This window comes from Saccostrea echinata, unplaced genomic scaffold (assembly GCF_033153115.1).
Source record: "Saccostrea echinata isolate AGI-Se365-2 ecotype Australia unplaced genomic scaffold, CSIRO_AGI_Sech_v1 ptg000033l, whole genome shotgun sequence".
Classification (NCBI taxonomy): domain Eukaryota; kingdom Metazoa; phylum Mollusca; class Bivalvia; order Ostreida; family Ostreidae; genus Saccostrea; species Saccostrea echinata.
In genome coordinates, this window is record NW_026889782.1 from 21,864,527 (window position 1) to 21,883,014 (window position 18,488).

The 18,488-nt window shown below is 31.9% G+C and overlaps 1 protein-coding gene across 1 annotated transcript; it reads left to right on the forward strand.

Annotated features, from left to right (window-relative positions):
* Nucleotides 1-258: 258 nt before the first annotated feature.
* On the forward strand, nt 259-4,747 carry LOC133198266 (fibroleukin-like). Its single transcript, XM_061334384.1, has 6 exons — nt 259-409; nt 2,136-2,275; nt 2,515-2,611; nt 2,971-3,138; nt 4,245-4,468; nt 4,715-4,747. Exons 1-6 carry the CDS (start codon nt 259-261, stop codon nt 4,745-4,747), a joined length of 813 nt encoding a protein of 270 aa, XP_061190368.1.
* Nucleotides 4,748-18,488: the final 13,741 nt, after the last annotated feature.

An 18,488-nucleotide genomic window follows, 5' to 3' on the forward strand; every position in this document is an offset into this window, starting at 1 on the left:
GCATGCTAATTATTTTAATTAACTCCGAGAAATCGATGTTACAGTAGTGTACAATACGTATCAACTATCCAATAATTTTTCAGCAATCGTGTATGATATATAACAACTAGCCAATCAATTTTCACACTTGAAAAAAAAATCTCTTATATATAGTTTTTTTTAGCTGAAATAATTTTAACATTGATTTAATTTTTCACCTGAAATAATTTTAAAATTGATTTTAAAATGCATTAGTTTGTTTTAAACACGTCAAGCAATATGAAGGATCTTTGGGTTATTTATTTGATTGATATTTTCTTCACGGTGTCTCAAGCTTTTAATTTTTCGCTGAATTATCACGCAGAATTAGAATTTGATAATGTAAAGTCAAATAACGAACTGTTAGCTGAGTACACGGCTCAGTCGTTGTGTGAGTGTTCTGTGCATGCAAAGTGTCAAAAGGAGTACTGTTGCTTCTTTGGATATAACCGGATATTGAAGACGTGCCGTGTACATAAGAAGGTCTTCAGGTCTGAGAAATCTAAAGAACTTGGATGGAGATATTACTCTCATGATTGTGAGGTTTATTTTATTTTCTCATTTTCTGCTATAATCTTTGTGACAAATCACTTAATATAGTACATCAATGAATATTGCAAAGGTAGCGGGTGAAGGAGTTTTATCAATATCGCCATTTATTCTTTAAAATTAATTTCCCAAGTAATTTTTAAAATCACTATATTGTCACAGTCTTATTTTTTAAAAATTTTTTTAGCCAGTGATATTCTTTATATGTGATATTTTCTGATATCCTTTATATGTGATATTTTCTGATTCCAACATTGATGAAATCTAATATCCATCCACATTTTATTAATCTTTATAAGCAAATGTGCAAGTCGGAGCAGAATTGCGATGAATTAGAAATAATTTGCGAAACAAAATAATAAAAACAAAAATTAAAAATAAAAAAAAATCTGTCAACATTTTCACATTTGTATTGTTTCAAAGAGGATTTCCCTTGCTTTTCACTTAAAAGGTTATATGATATATCTCAAAATATCTTACTGCAAGAAATAGGAGAAAATTCATAATCAATCTTCGGAGTATACAATGCAATGTAAAGATAAACGAATAACTATCATGCTCAAAATTTAAAAAAAAAGCTACAATATGTGAGCACAGCAAACAAGGTCTCCTGAAAAACATCAACGTTTGGATCAAGATCTCATGCATCCCTCTGTAGATTTGGTCAGGCCTTTCGTAGATCGGGTCAGACCTGTCGTAGATCGGGTCAGGGCTGTCGCAGATCTGATCAGACCTGTCGTGAACTCCTCGTTTTGATTTGGTGAACGGAGTAATCCAAAGACAATTTATTTTGATTGATTGATTGTATGTTGTTTTACGTCCCATTCGAGAATTTTTCACTCATATAGAGACATCACCATATACCGGTGATAGGCTTCAAATTTAGACCTTTACTCGGCACTCAGGGCCATTGAGCAGTGAGGGATCTTTATCGTGCAAAAGCCTGCCGTGACACGGTGCCTCGGTTTTTAAGGTCTCATTCGAAGGACCCGCAACTTTCACTTCAAAGTGCCGAGCGCATGGCGAAGAAACAGTCGCTACCCATTTTTATCGACTTTGGTCAGTCGCGGCCGAGATTCGAACTCACGACCTCCCGATCACGGACGGAATTTATTTTGAAAAAGAAGGCCTATTGTAACAATATGTTATGAAATACAAGTGAACATCCGACATAACGACTTATATGGATTTATGTTTTCAACTACGTATATTTTAGGTAAAGAGCAAATCATTTAATCCAGAAATAAAAGTGCATCTTCCTTTAAATTCCTTATCCCTTAGTTTTATAAGAAATGTGACCACGGAATATTTGAATTACCTGACTCACAGCAGGTGAGACCGGACGACAGGGGATGCTCATTCCTCCTAGGCATCCGATTCCACATCTGAGATTTTTGGGGGTCCTTGTGTTATGCCCTGTTCACAGATTTGTATTCTTTGTAGATTTTTTTTTTAGATCAAACACTGTTCCTTATCTTCATCATTTTCATTGTAAACGTACGCGAGAGTAGGACTCCCTCTTTTATTTCTTTATTAAATTCAGTTTCAGTATTCTTTTTTTGTTTCAGTTGTCTTTCCTACTAATTGTAAGGACCTATATGATAATGGTCAGTCTTATTCTGGTGTATATGAAATTTATCCATATTGTACTGCCTCACATCCAGTCAGAGTTTACTGCGACATGGAAACAATGAATGGAGGATGGACGGTATCAAGATTTATCTTTAAATCTTCAAAATTGACATGACATGGTCATTGTTATCTGGTAAATTTCTGTTTCAAGGGGCTAGTTAACGACAGAAAACATTTAATTGATTACAATTAATAATGATAAGATAATTTGTGCTTTCTTCTATGATTAATAACTTGTACTCTTAATATTTCACACACACTTAACATACAAACGTTTATCGGATTAATGTTTAAATAAATTATTATCTTTTAAAGGCTATCCAAAAACGAGTTCTTGGATCTGTAAGCTTTAACAGGAACTGGGAAGAATATAAGAATGGTTTTGGTGCCCCGGAACACGATTTTTGGATTGGTAAATATAAATTACATTAAAATCTAATTTTGATTAATTTCTTCCTGTAGTTTATAAATAAATTTTGTACAAGTATAAAAACACTGAATATCAGTTCGCAATATTCAGTTACTGTGATCTTTCAAATTCGTACATATACAGATTTAAGCAAAAAAAAAAAAAAAAAAAAATAAATTCCTTATTTAATGACAACAAATGACGGAAATGATTACGCATAAAGTATTTTAAATATTTATCAGATATACAACAGTTTTTAAAAATGATTCTTTCTTAGGGAAATTTTTAAAGAAACCAACCAAAAAGCAATTATATTGCAGTATAATGATGAACTATTGATATTGAATTATGTCTAATCGCAGGAAATGAGGTTATTCACCAGTTAACCAAGGGAAACAACTCGTACCTTTACGTTTCCATCACACACCAGGATGGAAGGAGACTGTATGAGTTGTACGAACGATTCTCTGTTCTCAGTGAAACAGAAAAATATAGACTTTTTCTGGCTGGAAATACCACGGGCACATTAGGTGAGAGAGAGAGAGAGAGAGAGAGAGAGAGAGAGAGAGAGAGAGAGAGAGAGAGAGAGAGAGGAAAATATATCTTTTGCATAAGTAACAGAAAAACGGACCTATATTTATAAAAGAAAATCCTAAAATGGTCATAAGAGCAGGTAGTCTCTAAAATCAGATAATCATATTTTAGCAATTTCAAACTATATTACTGAACAATAAATAGTACTACATGTACTAGTTAACTTGCTTTCCTATTCTCTGTCCTTCATCATAAGTTTTGAGTCATTTAATCCTTTCGGTAAAATATATTCAATGAAAATTCGTACGTTTTTATTCCTTATTGTTTTGTTTGTAGATTTAATTTTTGAAGGAAAATCCAAAAGCAAATTTGTTTTATCATTTTCACACCTCTTCACAAGTGTTAAGGATAAAATTACGTATGCAAGATTATTGATGAAAGAAAAGAATAAAACACTATTTTGGGACCAAAAATGATAGTTACATAACGCGTTCGACAGGGATCGCTGAACACAGTTTAGATATGATGAAAATATTATTTGTAGAAATATAATGGTTGCATATGACAAGAAGTCGCTATGCCAGGTTGTCTTTTACTATATTTTGGACACCCTAAGGCTTAGCACAAATACACATAAAGACAGAAAGAAAGAAAGAAAGATAGATAGATAGATAGATAGATAGATAGATAGATAGATAGATAGATAGATAGATAGATAGATAGATAGATAGATAGATAGATGTAGTTTTGCGTTCTTTGTAAGATTTTTCAATCATATGAGTTGTCCAGCAGATGTCGCTGAAGGGTTTCAAACTTAGACTTAGAGCAACTGACAGTGAGGGTTCTTTAGGTTGCTTAATGCCTGTAGGTAACAGGGGACCTCAGTTGTTATGCTCCCATCCGAACGACCCTCAACTTCACACCAAAGAACCGAGTGCGTAACGAAGGAACAGTTTCTCCCTCCTTTTATATCGACAGGTTTCATTGTCCATTTAGGGTCTAAATTTAAACCCCATCACCGACATCTGCTATCGTATCATATGAGTGAAATAATTTTGCAAAGAACAACAACAATAAGTCAAACAAGCCTTTAACTCTATAGGAGACCAGATGTTAAACACTTCGGATTCCATCTCTGATTTGTCTGGGATGTACTTCTCCACCTTGGACAGAGATAACGATGGATGGATTGAGGGAGACTGTTCTGCTGATCATGGAGGAGGGGGATGGTGGTTTAACGAATGTTACCTCGCCTTTCTCAATGGTCCCTGGTTATCAGAGGAATGGAGAGCACCCTGGTTTCCAAAAGTTGTGTCAGGGGCATCTGTGAGAGAGACGATAATGATGATAAAACGTCACTAGGTACGTCACGTCTAGGTAATATCTACGTAGTCTCTACGTCCTATCTATGTAAACTGTGGGAAATATTTATAAAATCTCTCATAACATCTAATATACATCGTTTTACGCAGATAATTTGTTATTATATGATAGGGTTTTTTTTTGTTTTAATCCAAGGTACATAAATTCCTTCTTTATATTTCTGTAATTCTTGTTTTTGTTTCTTAACAGATGAGGATGAAAAAAGGGGTGAAAAACAGTTGATTCAATAAAAAAAAGTTTGAAAACAGATGTCTCTGATAAGCAATGTAGATAACCTTTATATTCTATTTTCTGATTTTGAATAAATGTTTTTATTTCAAATATTTGGAACATTTGTAATTCTTTGTAGGGAGCACTCTACTGAATACATAGATTTTTCTTAAATTTCTATATAAAATTTACATTACAAAAGGGTGTAAATTGAAAATTAAAAATATCTTTTCTTACTTTAAAACACTTCCACATGGAAAGGTTGATAATTGAATGAAAACTGGGGATGTAACAAAATCCTGTAAACAAAGAAGAAAAGTTGAAATATTAGAGATGGGATCAGGGGCCGAAGAGGGGAAGATCCCCTGTCGATGGTAACACTTCAAAATCTCCTTCTGTTGATCAAATATACGGAGTAATCCGTCAACATAATAAAAAAGTAATGACAACTCAGTTGATAGGAAGTATGTCAGTCAATTTAGGAACAAAGAACAGATAGTATTTGCTAACAAGATAAATTTAATGGCCATTGTATTTGCGAATTGCTGCCTTTGAAGTTATGAAATTACTAAGTCTTGTAACTTCAAATTATTTGTCAGTAGTCGGCCTCGGCTTAAAAGTTGATCGTATCCACAATATTATCTTGTTTTTCTAATCAATACATCAGTCGGGCGATACACATATGTATGTATTGTGCAAGATAATATACTGTATACAGGGTTATTAATATTTTCGCCCTTTCACACTTGCAAACAATTTTGCCCCATTTTAATTTCGCCCATTCAGAGTTTTGTTTAAGAAATTATACTATTCCCCATCTTAAATTCGCTCACTTGCGCTTTGGGCGAAAACGGGGGCAAAACTTCCCTTGTATACAAAATACATATGCAATACACAATCATATACATATTGTAATTTACAATGAACGGGTTATGGGGATCCTACTATTTATAACATGCTTTATTGAACATCCCTAAAAAACTAAACAGAAATATAAATAGCTATTTCATATAAGTTAAGCATAAACATGCAATTGTTTTGCTCTACTAGTCAAGAACATTCACCTATGAAGTCATATAACATGCAGAAAAGATGATAAACGCCTTTAAATGTGTAGAGTTCGTCCTTGTCAACACACCATAAAATGTAAAATCTTGTTTTATTGTTCTCCGAAAAAAGAATAAACAATAAAAATCAGATTCTTCAAATCAGCCAATTCTAAATTTTGTCCATGCTGAAAAAAAAGGACAAATAGTATTAACAGGTGAATGAGTCAATTTAATTTTAAAAAGGATGTTTACCAGTCATTAGCAAAACAAAATTTAAAATTCATAATCATATCTCTTCCACGCAACAAACGTGTAGAATCAAATGTTAGCTTTAATTTCTTTTCACCTGGAGAGAACTATGGTTAGTTTATTGTCTAACTTGCAATTTTCTCTCACAGCAATGGAGATATTGGCACCAGTATTTCGTAAAACTGTATTACGAAAAAGTCAAGTTACCATCAAATTTTGCTTCAATATCACAAACCTTCTTTTTTAAAGTATGAAAAATATAGTGCAATACTTTCTACAAGATTCAAGAAAAGCTCTATATACAAAGATTTTCCCACAAGTGACATCTTTATATCCGACTTTTACTGCAAAGTTCTGTATCTAACGGTCCTCTTACACCACGCTTGTCACAGCCGTTGTAAGTTAGAAGTTTTCCATAAAGTGTGAAGATAACGAACAGTATTCAAGCTCAAAGTCCATTAAAACAATACAAATCGGGAGCAGAACAAAGTTGACCTCTTAAAACATCAGAGGTTGGATCAGGTGCCATGGAAGATTACGCATCTCTGCCGATCGTGTGCTCCTTGTCATAGTTTTCTTACTAGCGTGTTCCTTATGAACGAATTTAAATATATAGTTTTGTGTCTAACTTACCTGTCCTTCCTCCACAACGCTGGAGACATTGGCCTTCAGTTATAAATCTATTGTTGTTTCCGTCGCAGCCTCTATAGGAAAATCTGCCACACTTATTGGTGAAACTGTTATATCCCCATCTTTCAGAAAGGAAAATGCTGTTACCTGGTTCTATTGGAATACGATGTACTATTAAAAATGGATGTTGTTTGGAATAGAAATATGAAAATTATATAAAAGTGCCAACTACAACTAAGTGTGCAATATAGACACATGACAATCAATGGGTGAGGATTTTATACTGACGACTAGCAGTCTTTAATAAATTAAACTTACATTTACTAGAGTCAACCATTCATTGTGCATATTATGCTTAGGGCAACCATTGTACATATACATGTAATATCTATGGCAACCAATGTATTTATACATAGAATATCTATGGCAACCAATGTACTTCTACATATAATACCTACTGCATCTAATGTACTTTTGAATCCCCAACAAAAATTTACTTAAGTTAACTATAGTTTACTATAGTTAACTACTTTTGATACCTAGATTTACTATGAAACTTTACTCTAGAAATTTTTAAAAGAGATATCAAAACTTAAAATCTCTTAAAGGACTTATCGCATGCTTCTAAATTATTTGAAATTAAAAGCGTATTACGTTCCTTATGACCACAATTTATAAATTCTGTGTTTTTACTGTGGATAAATCGCGATAATTAACCAATTATTGACTCAAATGAAAACCCCTGAATTAAAAATCTAAGTTAATTAGATAGCGATCACGTGACCCTGTGACGTCAAAGGCGACAATGGCTGATCAGCTCTTCATTAATCTTACTAAAATATACGCGATACAACCTGAATTTTCTGCGTTGTGGACGACCAAATCACTTATTTTATCGATATAAATTAAATATTCAATCTTATATGTTAGAATTGTCAGCAAGAAAAAATCTGAAAAATCTGTTAACTTTGTAAAAAATAGCAGCGACGATAGCGAGGGAGACGCAGCGAAGACGAAGAAAATCGCCATAACAATGCAATTTCATTTGTCATCTTATCACACGTATTTACTTATTTGATTCACAAATTAAACATTATGTAACTTTGTTATTCTTCGTTTTAATTTGTATATAACATTAATTTATGCAAGTCTTCATATGTTTTTTAAAGGATGGCGATCTTGAAAAATAATTTCCCGATCACGAAACATTGCTGTAATTAGAGCTACAGGTTCTAAATGTTTTGAATAAAAAACGAAAATATCTTAAAAGCCTTATACCTTAGAACTAATTTATGTTCGATAGTAATTGAAAAGCTTATAAGGAATTAATTTTTTCAGCATTTTTCGTAATTAAGCTGCATTTGTCGTTGATAACTCCGTAAATAGTCTGCATATTCTCATCTCTCTATCACCGAATTGTCGCCTATGACGTCAGAGCAGTATTTCGGCGAAATCCGACTGAAATATGCATATTGCCGTATTTGAATTTCAACTCTCCATATCTCTTAAAATATGCTTTCAACAACGTTTATTGTATTCAGTATTTTAATAAATAAGGTTATAGATAATATTTTTCATAAAATTACGATTTTTGAAAGATCATGCGATAAGTCCTTTAAATTCAATAATAATAATAACGTAAAATTTGGAAATAATATGTGAATGTACAAGTAATAGTAAAATTGCAACAAATATAAAAAATGGGTGCATGTTTAAATTGAAGAACATCAAATAGAACAATCTGAAACCCATAGTAAAAATACTTCGATTTACTATAGTAAAAACTTTGATACTATAGGAAATTATAGTTAACTATAGTTAACTATAGTTAACTAAAGTATTTTTGGTTAGGGATGTAGTACTTGCGGCAACCATTGTCCTTAAACATGTAATACTTACGGCAAAGAAAGTACTTATACATGTAATACTCACTTTAATCAATGTACTTATTTATGTTATACTTAGGCAATGAAACACCTTTACATGAATACCTACCGAAACCATTGTCCTTATACATGAAAAATTATGGCAACCGATGCACTTATACAGATAATACTAATGACAACAAAATACTTATACATGTAATACCTTCGGCAACTAATGTACTTAAACATGTTATACCTTCGGCAACCAAAAGTATTTATACATGTAATACTAACGACAGTGCATTATTGTACAATGAACTTGCCAAGGTTCTGCGCAATAACATCTATTGCAACCATCGGAAGCAGGAAAGCCTTCTCCGACGTCGTAGAAGCAGCCATTATAAAGACAATATCCTAACATATGGGAAACAAAATTGGAACGATAACGCATAAGTTAAAACAAAAAACGCTATTTCAAAAATGATATCTATGAGCAAATCTCTGTAAGGGCTCAACTGTCATTATTTAGCATATTGTCAATTGCTTTAAGTTATTTAAAACATAGCCCTAACCCTCAGGTAGGGGCTAAAACACCTGGTCAAAGTTTGACATAAAAATAAAAAACCCTCGTTTTTAAAATGTTCTTTTTAAAAAGATAAAAATGGCAAATAGTGTATAATGATAAACCGACATTAAAATGTAGCTAAGAATCAAGAATGTGCAATTTTGCTCCTGATTGAAGACACAAGCGTATACAATATATAATGAATGTGTGAAATAGGAATTTATACATGTATATGGATTAAATATGGAGATTACAAATAGTATTAAAGCTCAAAACTCCAATCAAACAATACAAAACAAGAGCAGAGCAAACAAGGACCTCTAAAACATCAGAGGTGGGATCAGGTGCCATGGAGGAGTGAGCATCCTTTGCCGACTGGTCACACCAGACGTATGCTCCTTGTTATGATTGGGAGAAAAGGAAAAACCATAGACAATTCAGTTTGTAAAAAATGACCTAACAATTAGTATATAAAAAACGTCAGTCGGCATTTGACTGAATGATAACTTGTATTTGCTGACAAAGTCATTGTATCGACCATAGAACTTGCAAAATGATGACTTTTAACGAGACAGTTGATATTCTTGTTTCATCAACTTGTTTGTCATTAGCTTGACTCGTTTAAGAAATTGTTGTTTGTGCGTAGATAATGCTATTACGTATCGAATCAACTGAGAGAAAAAAAACAATATGCAGGTGATGAGGGTATATTGCTACATAAGTAAGGGAAGTTGACGATTGGAAAGTTGAAGTCATCATGTTTCTCATAAAGCTTAGTTGTTAGGTTACAATTAACGTCTTTTTTCTAGTAAAATATCCAAATATGAAACACAAGTGTCAGATTCTGTGGTATCTTTTATTTCAAGCTCACTGGAATAAATTGAGTCGACATATGAATAGAAGTAACAAATTGTTAATTGATAATACGTATATCTAAATCACGAGTTGAAGGGCTCAGCAAGTGTTTTCTTCTCATGTATAAGATAATGAATAAATTCTGCTTCATATGTATACAAAATAGTTCTTTTAATAACGGGGCGCAATTGGTACCAATGGGAATGCCGACAGATTGTTGGAGGACTTGGTCTCCAAAAACTACATAGATCTTGTTAATCAGAGACTCAAGTATCTTTTTAATGTCAACTTCAGAGTACTTGTGTATACAATCAAAATGTTTTTTAAACAAAATAATGTTGCAAATGACCAATGACAAGGTAAGTAAATTTACGAGTTCTATTTTTATTGAAAAAGCAACTGTCAATGATGACAAAAATCTGGACTTTAATTTATCGTGAGAAATGGTCGATATCATTGACAGCTGCTTTTTCAATAAAAATGGAACTCGTAAATATACTTACCTTGTCATTGGTCATTTGCAAAATTATTTTGTTAAAAAACATTCTGATTGTTCACACAAGTACTCTGAAGGTGACATTAAAAAGATGCTTGAGTTTCTGATTGACAATATCTATGTGGTTTTTGGAGATCAGGTCTTCCAACAATCTATTGGAATTCCCATGGGTACCAATTGCGCCCCGTTATAAGCAGACCTTTTTTTGTATTCATATGAAGCAGAATTTGTCCAAAATCTTGTACGTGAAAAGAAGAAAACACTTGCTGTGGCCTTCAACTCGACATTTAGATATATCGACGACGTATTGTCAGTTAACAATGACTATTTTCATTCTTATGTCGATACGATATATCCTGGTGAACTTGAGATAAAAGATACCACAGAGTCTGACACATCTGTTTCATATTTGGATATTTTACTTGAAAAAGACGTTAATGGTAATCTAACAACCAAGCTTTATGATAAACGTGATGACTTTAACTTTTCAATCGTCAACTTCCCTTACTTATGCAGCAATATACCTTCATCACCTGCATACGGGGTATATATCTCTCATTTGATTCGATACGCAATAGCATTATCTACGTATGTACAATTTCTAAAACGAGGTAAATTATTGACAAATAAGTTGATGAGACAACAATATCAGCTGTCTCGTTTAAAGTCATCGTTTCGTAAGTTCTATGGTCGATACAATGACCTTGTCAGCAAATACAATTTATCAATGAGTCAAATGCTGACTGACGTTTTTCATACTAATTGTTAGGCCATTATTTACACACTGAATTGTCGACGGATTTTTCCGTTATTTCCCGATCATTACAAGGAGCACACGGCGGGTGTGACCGGTCGGCAGGGGATGCTCACTCCTCCATGGCACCTGATCCCACCTCTGATGTTTGGAGGTCCGTGTTTGCTCTGCTCCTATTTTGTATTGATTAATGGACCTTTGAGCTTGAATACTGTTCGTTATCTCCATATATTTCATTGTATGAAGTGTTGAAAAGTTGTTATTGATTTTGGTAAAAAAAATTGTGATTTCAAATTTTTAAAAGTTCCTTGGAGTTTTTATGTATTTACACCACTCTCTTTCTTAAAAAAAATTTCTACTCAAAAACAGAAAGGCCCTAAATCATTTTTTTAAAAATCTGATCAAACAAGGTCCAGGAGGGTCTAGAATTTTTAAAAGAATATCTTGTACCTAAAGTCCACAGGCCGGCAGTTATTTGCATTAATATGTAGGTATCATTTTTTTGATCTGGTTTCAAATCTGTTGAGATCAGGGATTCATTACTAATGGTGGGATCAAAATATTGGTTGAAGTTTGACATAGTTGCACATGGGAAAAATTCACTTTTACAAGCTTGTACTAAAGAGAGCCGGGTTGAGACTGGAGATATAAAAATATACCCATCCCCATTTAATGTCTATCCACATCTGTTCAAATCATTCTTCAAAGGATTGTTTTTGATGTAGGCAAGAAAAGGAATTCGGATGTACAATGTATAATCATGTATAATCTTCTAATAAACAATAACGCTAGAAAAGTTAAACTTCAAAACTTCATACTCTTAAATTATTCCATGAAACAATGGCAGTGGAGTTTGATTATGTATGTCTTCAATGGTTTCTTTGTTAACTACTGTTTTTCATTCATTTCTTGGAAAGTTTAAATGATTTGGGTGAGAGTTGAAGGCCATGATTGTATACTGTGTTTATGCTAAACCATCAAATTACTTCTACCTGACATAGTGAACATAGAAATCCTCGTCTTACATTGCATGGTATATGATTAAAACTACCTACTAAAATATCATTTTTACTATTCTGAGAAAAAAGCTGTTTAAAATTTAAACAAGAATTTCATTAAATATATGCGCATGAATTTTTAATTGGATTCGCTTAATAGCTAACAATGTTTTTTTTCCTTTCAAGTTGATTAAAATCTAAATAAGATTTACTTTATGTACATGCATTTTTAATTCGCTCGAGCTAATGGCTTACAAAAATTACATTTCATACTCCCATATCAAAAGTTTTGAATTCCGTCAGTTGTGTTAAAAAGATTTCTTTACCAAGCAAAGATATACGCAAGTTTATACAAAAAAAAAAAAAAAAAAGATTGCTGTATGATGCATTTTTAATTGGTTGGACTAGATTATAATGGTGTACAAAAATAACCTTTCATGCTCCCAGATCAAAAGTTTTATTCTCTTAGAACGTTTAATTTTTTTTACCAACAAGGAAAGACACATAGGGGAAAAGATAAGAAGGATAAGAAGTGATGTTTGTCTTTCATCAAGCGACCATCAGAAATTTTACAAATAAATTAACACAACTTTAGAAGGTTTATGAATCTCCATTGTAGTTCTGACTAGGGTGACACATTGCTCTTTTTGACTCAACAGGACGACCTATGTTGTTTCAATCGATTTCAGATTTAGGTTTAGCCACGTTATATTGTTCTATCGGAACCTTCGGGTAATACTTTTAGGAATGCAAGAAAGATAAATGCCTTTGTTTGAAGTATCTAAAAAGAAAACCCTATACATTCAACATTGTTTGATAAAGTCAATTGTCTTTTATTAACTACATGGTCATACTTTTTAAGTAAAGTTCATTGTATTTTTTTGTGTCACCTCAATCAACTTAAATTTTAAACTTCATTTTACTATAAAATTTGATTTTTCCCCTATGGAAAACTATAACTGCGTGGTTTTACAATAATTCTCTACATCTTCTTATCTGATTGCTCAAACCTGTACAAATGTCACACACTACATTTTTATAATTAAAGTGTCCCAAACAGAGTACTTTTTACAGACACGAATGTTAAAAAAAAGAAACAAAACAAAGTGTTTTATTTTATTTCCGGTATATCTTGTGAGACGAGTTGTAATTGTTAAATAAGCCAGGAGAAAGATTCCGTACATCTAACTTAAGATCGAGAAAAACATTTACACAAAGGATTGTCTCTCTACACGCTAGCAAACAAAGAAAGAAAAGGAACCGAAATGAAAAGAGTGAATAAAGAAGTAAAATAACAATCACAGTTCAAAAATTCATAATAATCATTACAAATTCATGAAAATTTACACAATCATATTAAATTTAAAAAAAATTGTTTCATTGGTTGTGTGAGTGGATAAATACATAAAATAATAATAATTGCATTTCAAACTCATAAGAATCATTACAGATGCAGGAAAATTTAAATGAAATAAAGCAGTGGAAGTAGAACATGTTTTCTTTCAAGGCATCATTCAACGGGAAACAACCCTTAAACAACAAACTTTATCTGCAAAAATGAAAGCAGATAACAAAATTATTTCATATTTTTTTAGATTAATGGTAAATGATAAATCGGCGTTTCTGATTGTTCGAAAAATTTGTTTGATACCTGCAGCAATACATTTTTCACAAATTAGCCGGAACTACATTTTATGATGTGCATAATGACTGACTTTACTAGTTTTCACTTCCAGGATACTGAAGTAGTGAAAGAAAAAAAAAATTTAACGTTATTTTCCGGATTTCCAAAAATTGTCGGATACGTTCCTGAGATATTTTCTACCTTTGTTTCTTTTCAAATTATTTTCCTTCCTATAAACAAAAAAAAAAGATCCTCTGCATGACTACAATACAGTTACAGAAAAAACTTAATGTTCGTAGGATATCTCATTTGAGCTTTTACTTTTCTGATCCATTTTTTACATTTAAACTTAATTTTTTTCTCACTTGTATATACGCATATTTCGAAATGTTCATATTATTTTTTGTCTTTGGTTTCAGACAGCGGTTTATTTGCCACATCCTATTTTTTTCATTAAAATTATAATTATTCGGTTAAGTATGCTCATACACTACACAAGAGGGGTGTGTTGTTATAGAGAAGAACTGTACGCACAAGATTGTTAAAGATTCAGATGGGTGTCCATGTCAGTATCTTGCATCTTTTTTAAGGAAGTGAGAAAACATTACTAGAAACACAATTGTAATCATTACTTTTAAAAAAAAAGACTATATTGTAGTAAAAACGTTTTTTATACATAAAAACTTTTTATACATAATAATTGTCCAACAAAACAGAAATTTGGAAATGGAGTTTATTAAGGACGTACAACACACCCACCACCAAAAAATTCCTGTCGTTTCATTTTCGAAATTTTTGTATATTTTATACATGACTATATATACAATGCGCATGCACATTTTGAACAAAATCGTTCGAGTAGTATTCGGACAGGAAGTTCCAAAAGTTACCCCCCTTTGGTTGTTCACGCGGAGAATAAATTTTCAATCGGCTAGCCATAAAATCCTTGATTTTCAAAAAAAACCAGCTAATCTGGCTGTCAAATTTCATCGACTCATTCATTTAACCATTAACCACACAAATAAAGTATTTTTGTAGAGGTACACATCGCCAAAATATTTGTTGAAGAACTTAAACTGAAAAACTATGGTTCGTTTAAGCCTTGAAAAAAATGCGTATTTTCAATTTTAATAATTTTTTTTATGACAAAACCTATAGCTTGATTTTGAAAAAAATACTTTTTTCATGTAACTGGTTACAAAAGTAACCTTGATAATTTTTTTGTAATATTTTTAAACGAGCCGTTTTAAATTTATACCGAAAAATCACCCTCCCCCCTCTTTTTCCTTAAGTCACGTTTCTCAAGCGTTTTTCAGACGTGGGACGAAAACATTGTAAGATCTACAAATACACATGAAAAATTCTAAGCTAGAAAATATCTTTTGCTTTATAAAGAATTATTTACATTATATAACAGAGTTCTTAAAACTTTTCAGTTCATTGAAATGCAGATGTATAGGCATTTTTTGACGAAGCCCCTCCCCTTTTATTTTGGACGCAGTCATTAGAGCTTGATGAAACATAGGTTACCCTCGAGATATATATTTAATCTTTTAAATCCTGAAGTACCAATTAATCAATTAATTCATGCAGATTTAAATTCTGACAAGTAGAATAAGAGTTACACTAACAACTACTAGAATAAAAGTAAAACTTATTCTCTAAGGATTTTATGTCCACTTGTCCAATATGTAGTCCATATACACATGGATGACATGCATTTAATTTTATGCCTGCGTATGAATTCAACTTACATTGAATTTTAATCTTATTTTTCATTAAAAGTGAACACAAAATGTTGAAAATTCAACTCTTTTATTACGTAAACAGGCTGGTAAATGAAATATATTGTTTCTTATTTATTTCAAACAAGAGGGGGGTCTAAAAGTAGACCCCCTTCTTGTATGCATACTTCTGTTGCTTCTATAGATAAAATGGAAACATCGTATTCGTCTACATTAACTTCAATTTATCAAACCGTAATTTTCCATCCATGTTTAAATTATTCATGTGTCAAAATATTCATGTACAGCGATATATGTATAAAATTAATAAAATGATTTGTTTTGACTCGAGGAAATGCGCACTGAAATTGTTGAGAGTGGTATAGATGGTCGGATAGGGTAAGTTAGTCGCATATAAGATATTCGTAAATTCGGGCCATTTCAGTAAACACTTTTGCTACATTTTCGGTACTTACTTAGAATATATATTACAGTTTTCAGTTCCTGAGTTTATCAGAATTCATTGTGGCTTCATAACTGTTCGACAAACAGGAGGAAATAACTCAACTAGGGGAGGGGGAAAACCTCCCACATTTTTAGAGTTGTTCCTCTTTGATGAGGGAACCTTTGGAAATGGGTTGTATGAAAACTTTTTTCTCTTAAAAGGAGAACAAAACAGTATTTATATGGCTAATTTTTAATTTGAAGATAGGCCCGTGGTCAGGTAATTAATGCGAATGTTACATAGCTAACTGTAACAAACGAAAGCAATGTATCATAAAAAGATTAAGAATATTGTTGTGCTAATATTGATCACGGATAGGAGTTTCGTATAAAACTAAAGAATTTTAAGACATAGTCTTTCTTTTCTTCCCTTTTTATGGAGGAGGGGCAGGTTTTAAATCAAAATCGCAAATAATCAAGGATACGATTTGGTATTTCTAAAGAAACCACATCAAGCCCCTAATCCCATTTTCTTATAATTACGTCGGGATCGATTTATTCGTCATTTTGACGCATTATTATAAACGTCAAATTTGACGTCAAGTTAAACGTTTAATGGAAATCGCAAGAGTTATCTCCCCCAGTGTGTTGTACGTCTTTAAGAGATTAACAATTTTTATATTAATTTAATAGCTGATCCCTTACCAAAACACATCAACAACATAACATCATTTGAAAGAACAACGGATAATCAACTGCTTCTAGTTTAAAAGAAATCTAAATATAATTTTTTTTTCAGATTTGAATAGAGAATTCGATTTCGGTACATCCGAAGTGTTTTTTAACATCATGTTTTTAAAAATGAACTTATGTTTCAATACTTGTAAATCGCCTTGTTTGGCCGAAGTCAGACATCAATCCAGAAATATGATTTGGTTGACAAAATTCAGACGTCCACAAAAATATCCTTCACATGAAATTTATATAGGAGCTGTGGCACGGATAGTCTCTAAATTTCTCCAAACTCTCTATGATAAAAGTCTTTGATACCGTTAACTCAAATCAGGCAGAAATTGGTTGCTACGTGTCATGGTTACCATGGCAACATGTCCTTAAGTTTGAAAAATGGTACTTTTCAACATGTTCAGAGTCCCACAGTTAACGTTTGCATCAAAGCAAACAAGTGGCGATGATTGTTTCTGAAAGTTGAAGGCCTGATGTCTTAAATGCATGATAAACATGTTTGGTAAATCAACTATTACATACGTTACCACGGAAACAAAGTATTCAAAAGTAATAATTTTGCTCATCTATATATATATATATATATATATATATATATATATATATATATATATATATATATATATATATATATATATATATATATATATATATATATATATATATATGGTTTTAATACCAAGAAGGGATTTTAAATTTACTATCTTAATGTTTAAATCTAATCCTATCTTTTTAAAAAGCATATTTCTATACAACTAATGATCAATTTTTAAAGATGTACATGTGACCCTAATTTTCCCATTTCAAAAAATTCAAATTCAATTCTTTAAATACAGCGTTGCTATGGAAATAAGCCGAAAAAATATATATAAAAATCTGAAAAATATTCTGTTTCCTTTGATACGTACCCTTGTATGTAGATTCCCTAACTTTTATGATTGATAATTATGAACAACTAACCTGACTTTCAATTTTGACTGCCACCCAATCTCTAACTGGATGCAAAAAGCTGGCACACAGGGTTTAATATTGATGAAAAATTAACAAAATCGAACATTTTCCCTTCTTGGATACCATAGCAACAGTGTTGTATTTTTCAACAAATGTTATCAATATATAATATTCAACTTTAGTTCTACCAAATAGGTACTATTCAAGGTGAGTCAAATAATATGTTTCTTGAATCAAAGGTAAGTAAATTCCTAAGGCAGCAAAAAAATATCACTTTAAACAACTGGTACATTTTTTCCATGGTTACACTGCAAAGTAACAATTAATCCAAATTTTTCTTACGTGTGTTGCAAGGTCCTAAGGATGTATATGTGCCAGTCATGAAATTTATTGTTTTTCCTGAAGATAGTAGCATTTACCCAAACTTAGCAACAAATTTTGCATGGTAACACTATGTTACCATGGCAACCATGAAAGTTATTTTTAGAATAATATTGCCAATACCTAATTACTTAAGGTCAAATATTTTTATTGTTTTTTCTTAGGTTGTTGATTGAGTTTGATCATTTAAAACCTATCATTAGTGAATATTGAGCGTTTATCTGCATTTTTCAGCATTTAAAATGTATTCCGAATGTACCCATGGTTACCACTTACTTAGAGATAAATTCTAAATAGTTTCTTTATAGCATAAGTGGCAACAAGGTGTCAGGGTTTTGTGAAAATGGTTTGTTTCTTATTCTTAGTCTTTATTTAAGGAATGTTTTTTAAGTTTTGTGTGAGTTATTAGTGTGTTAATCACACA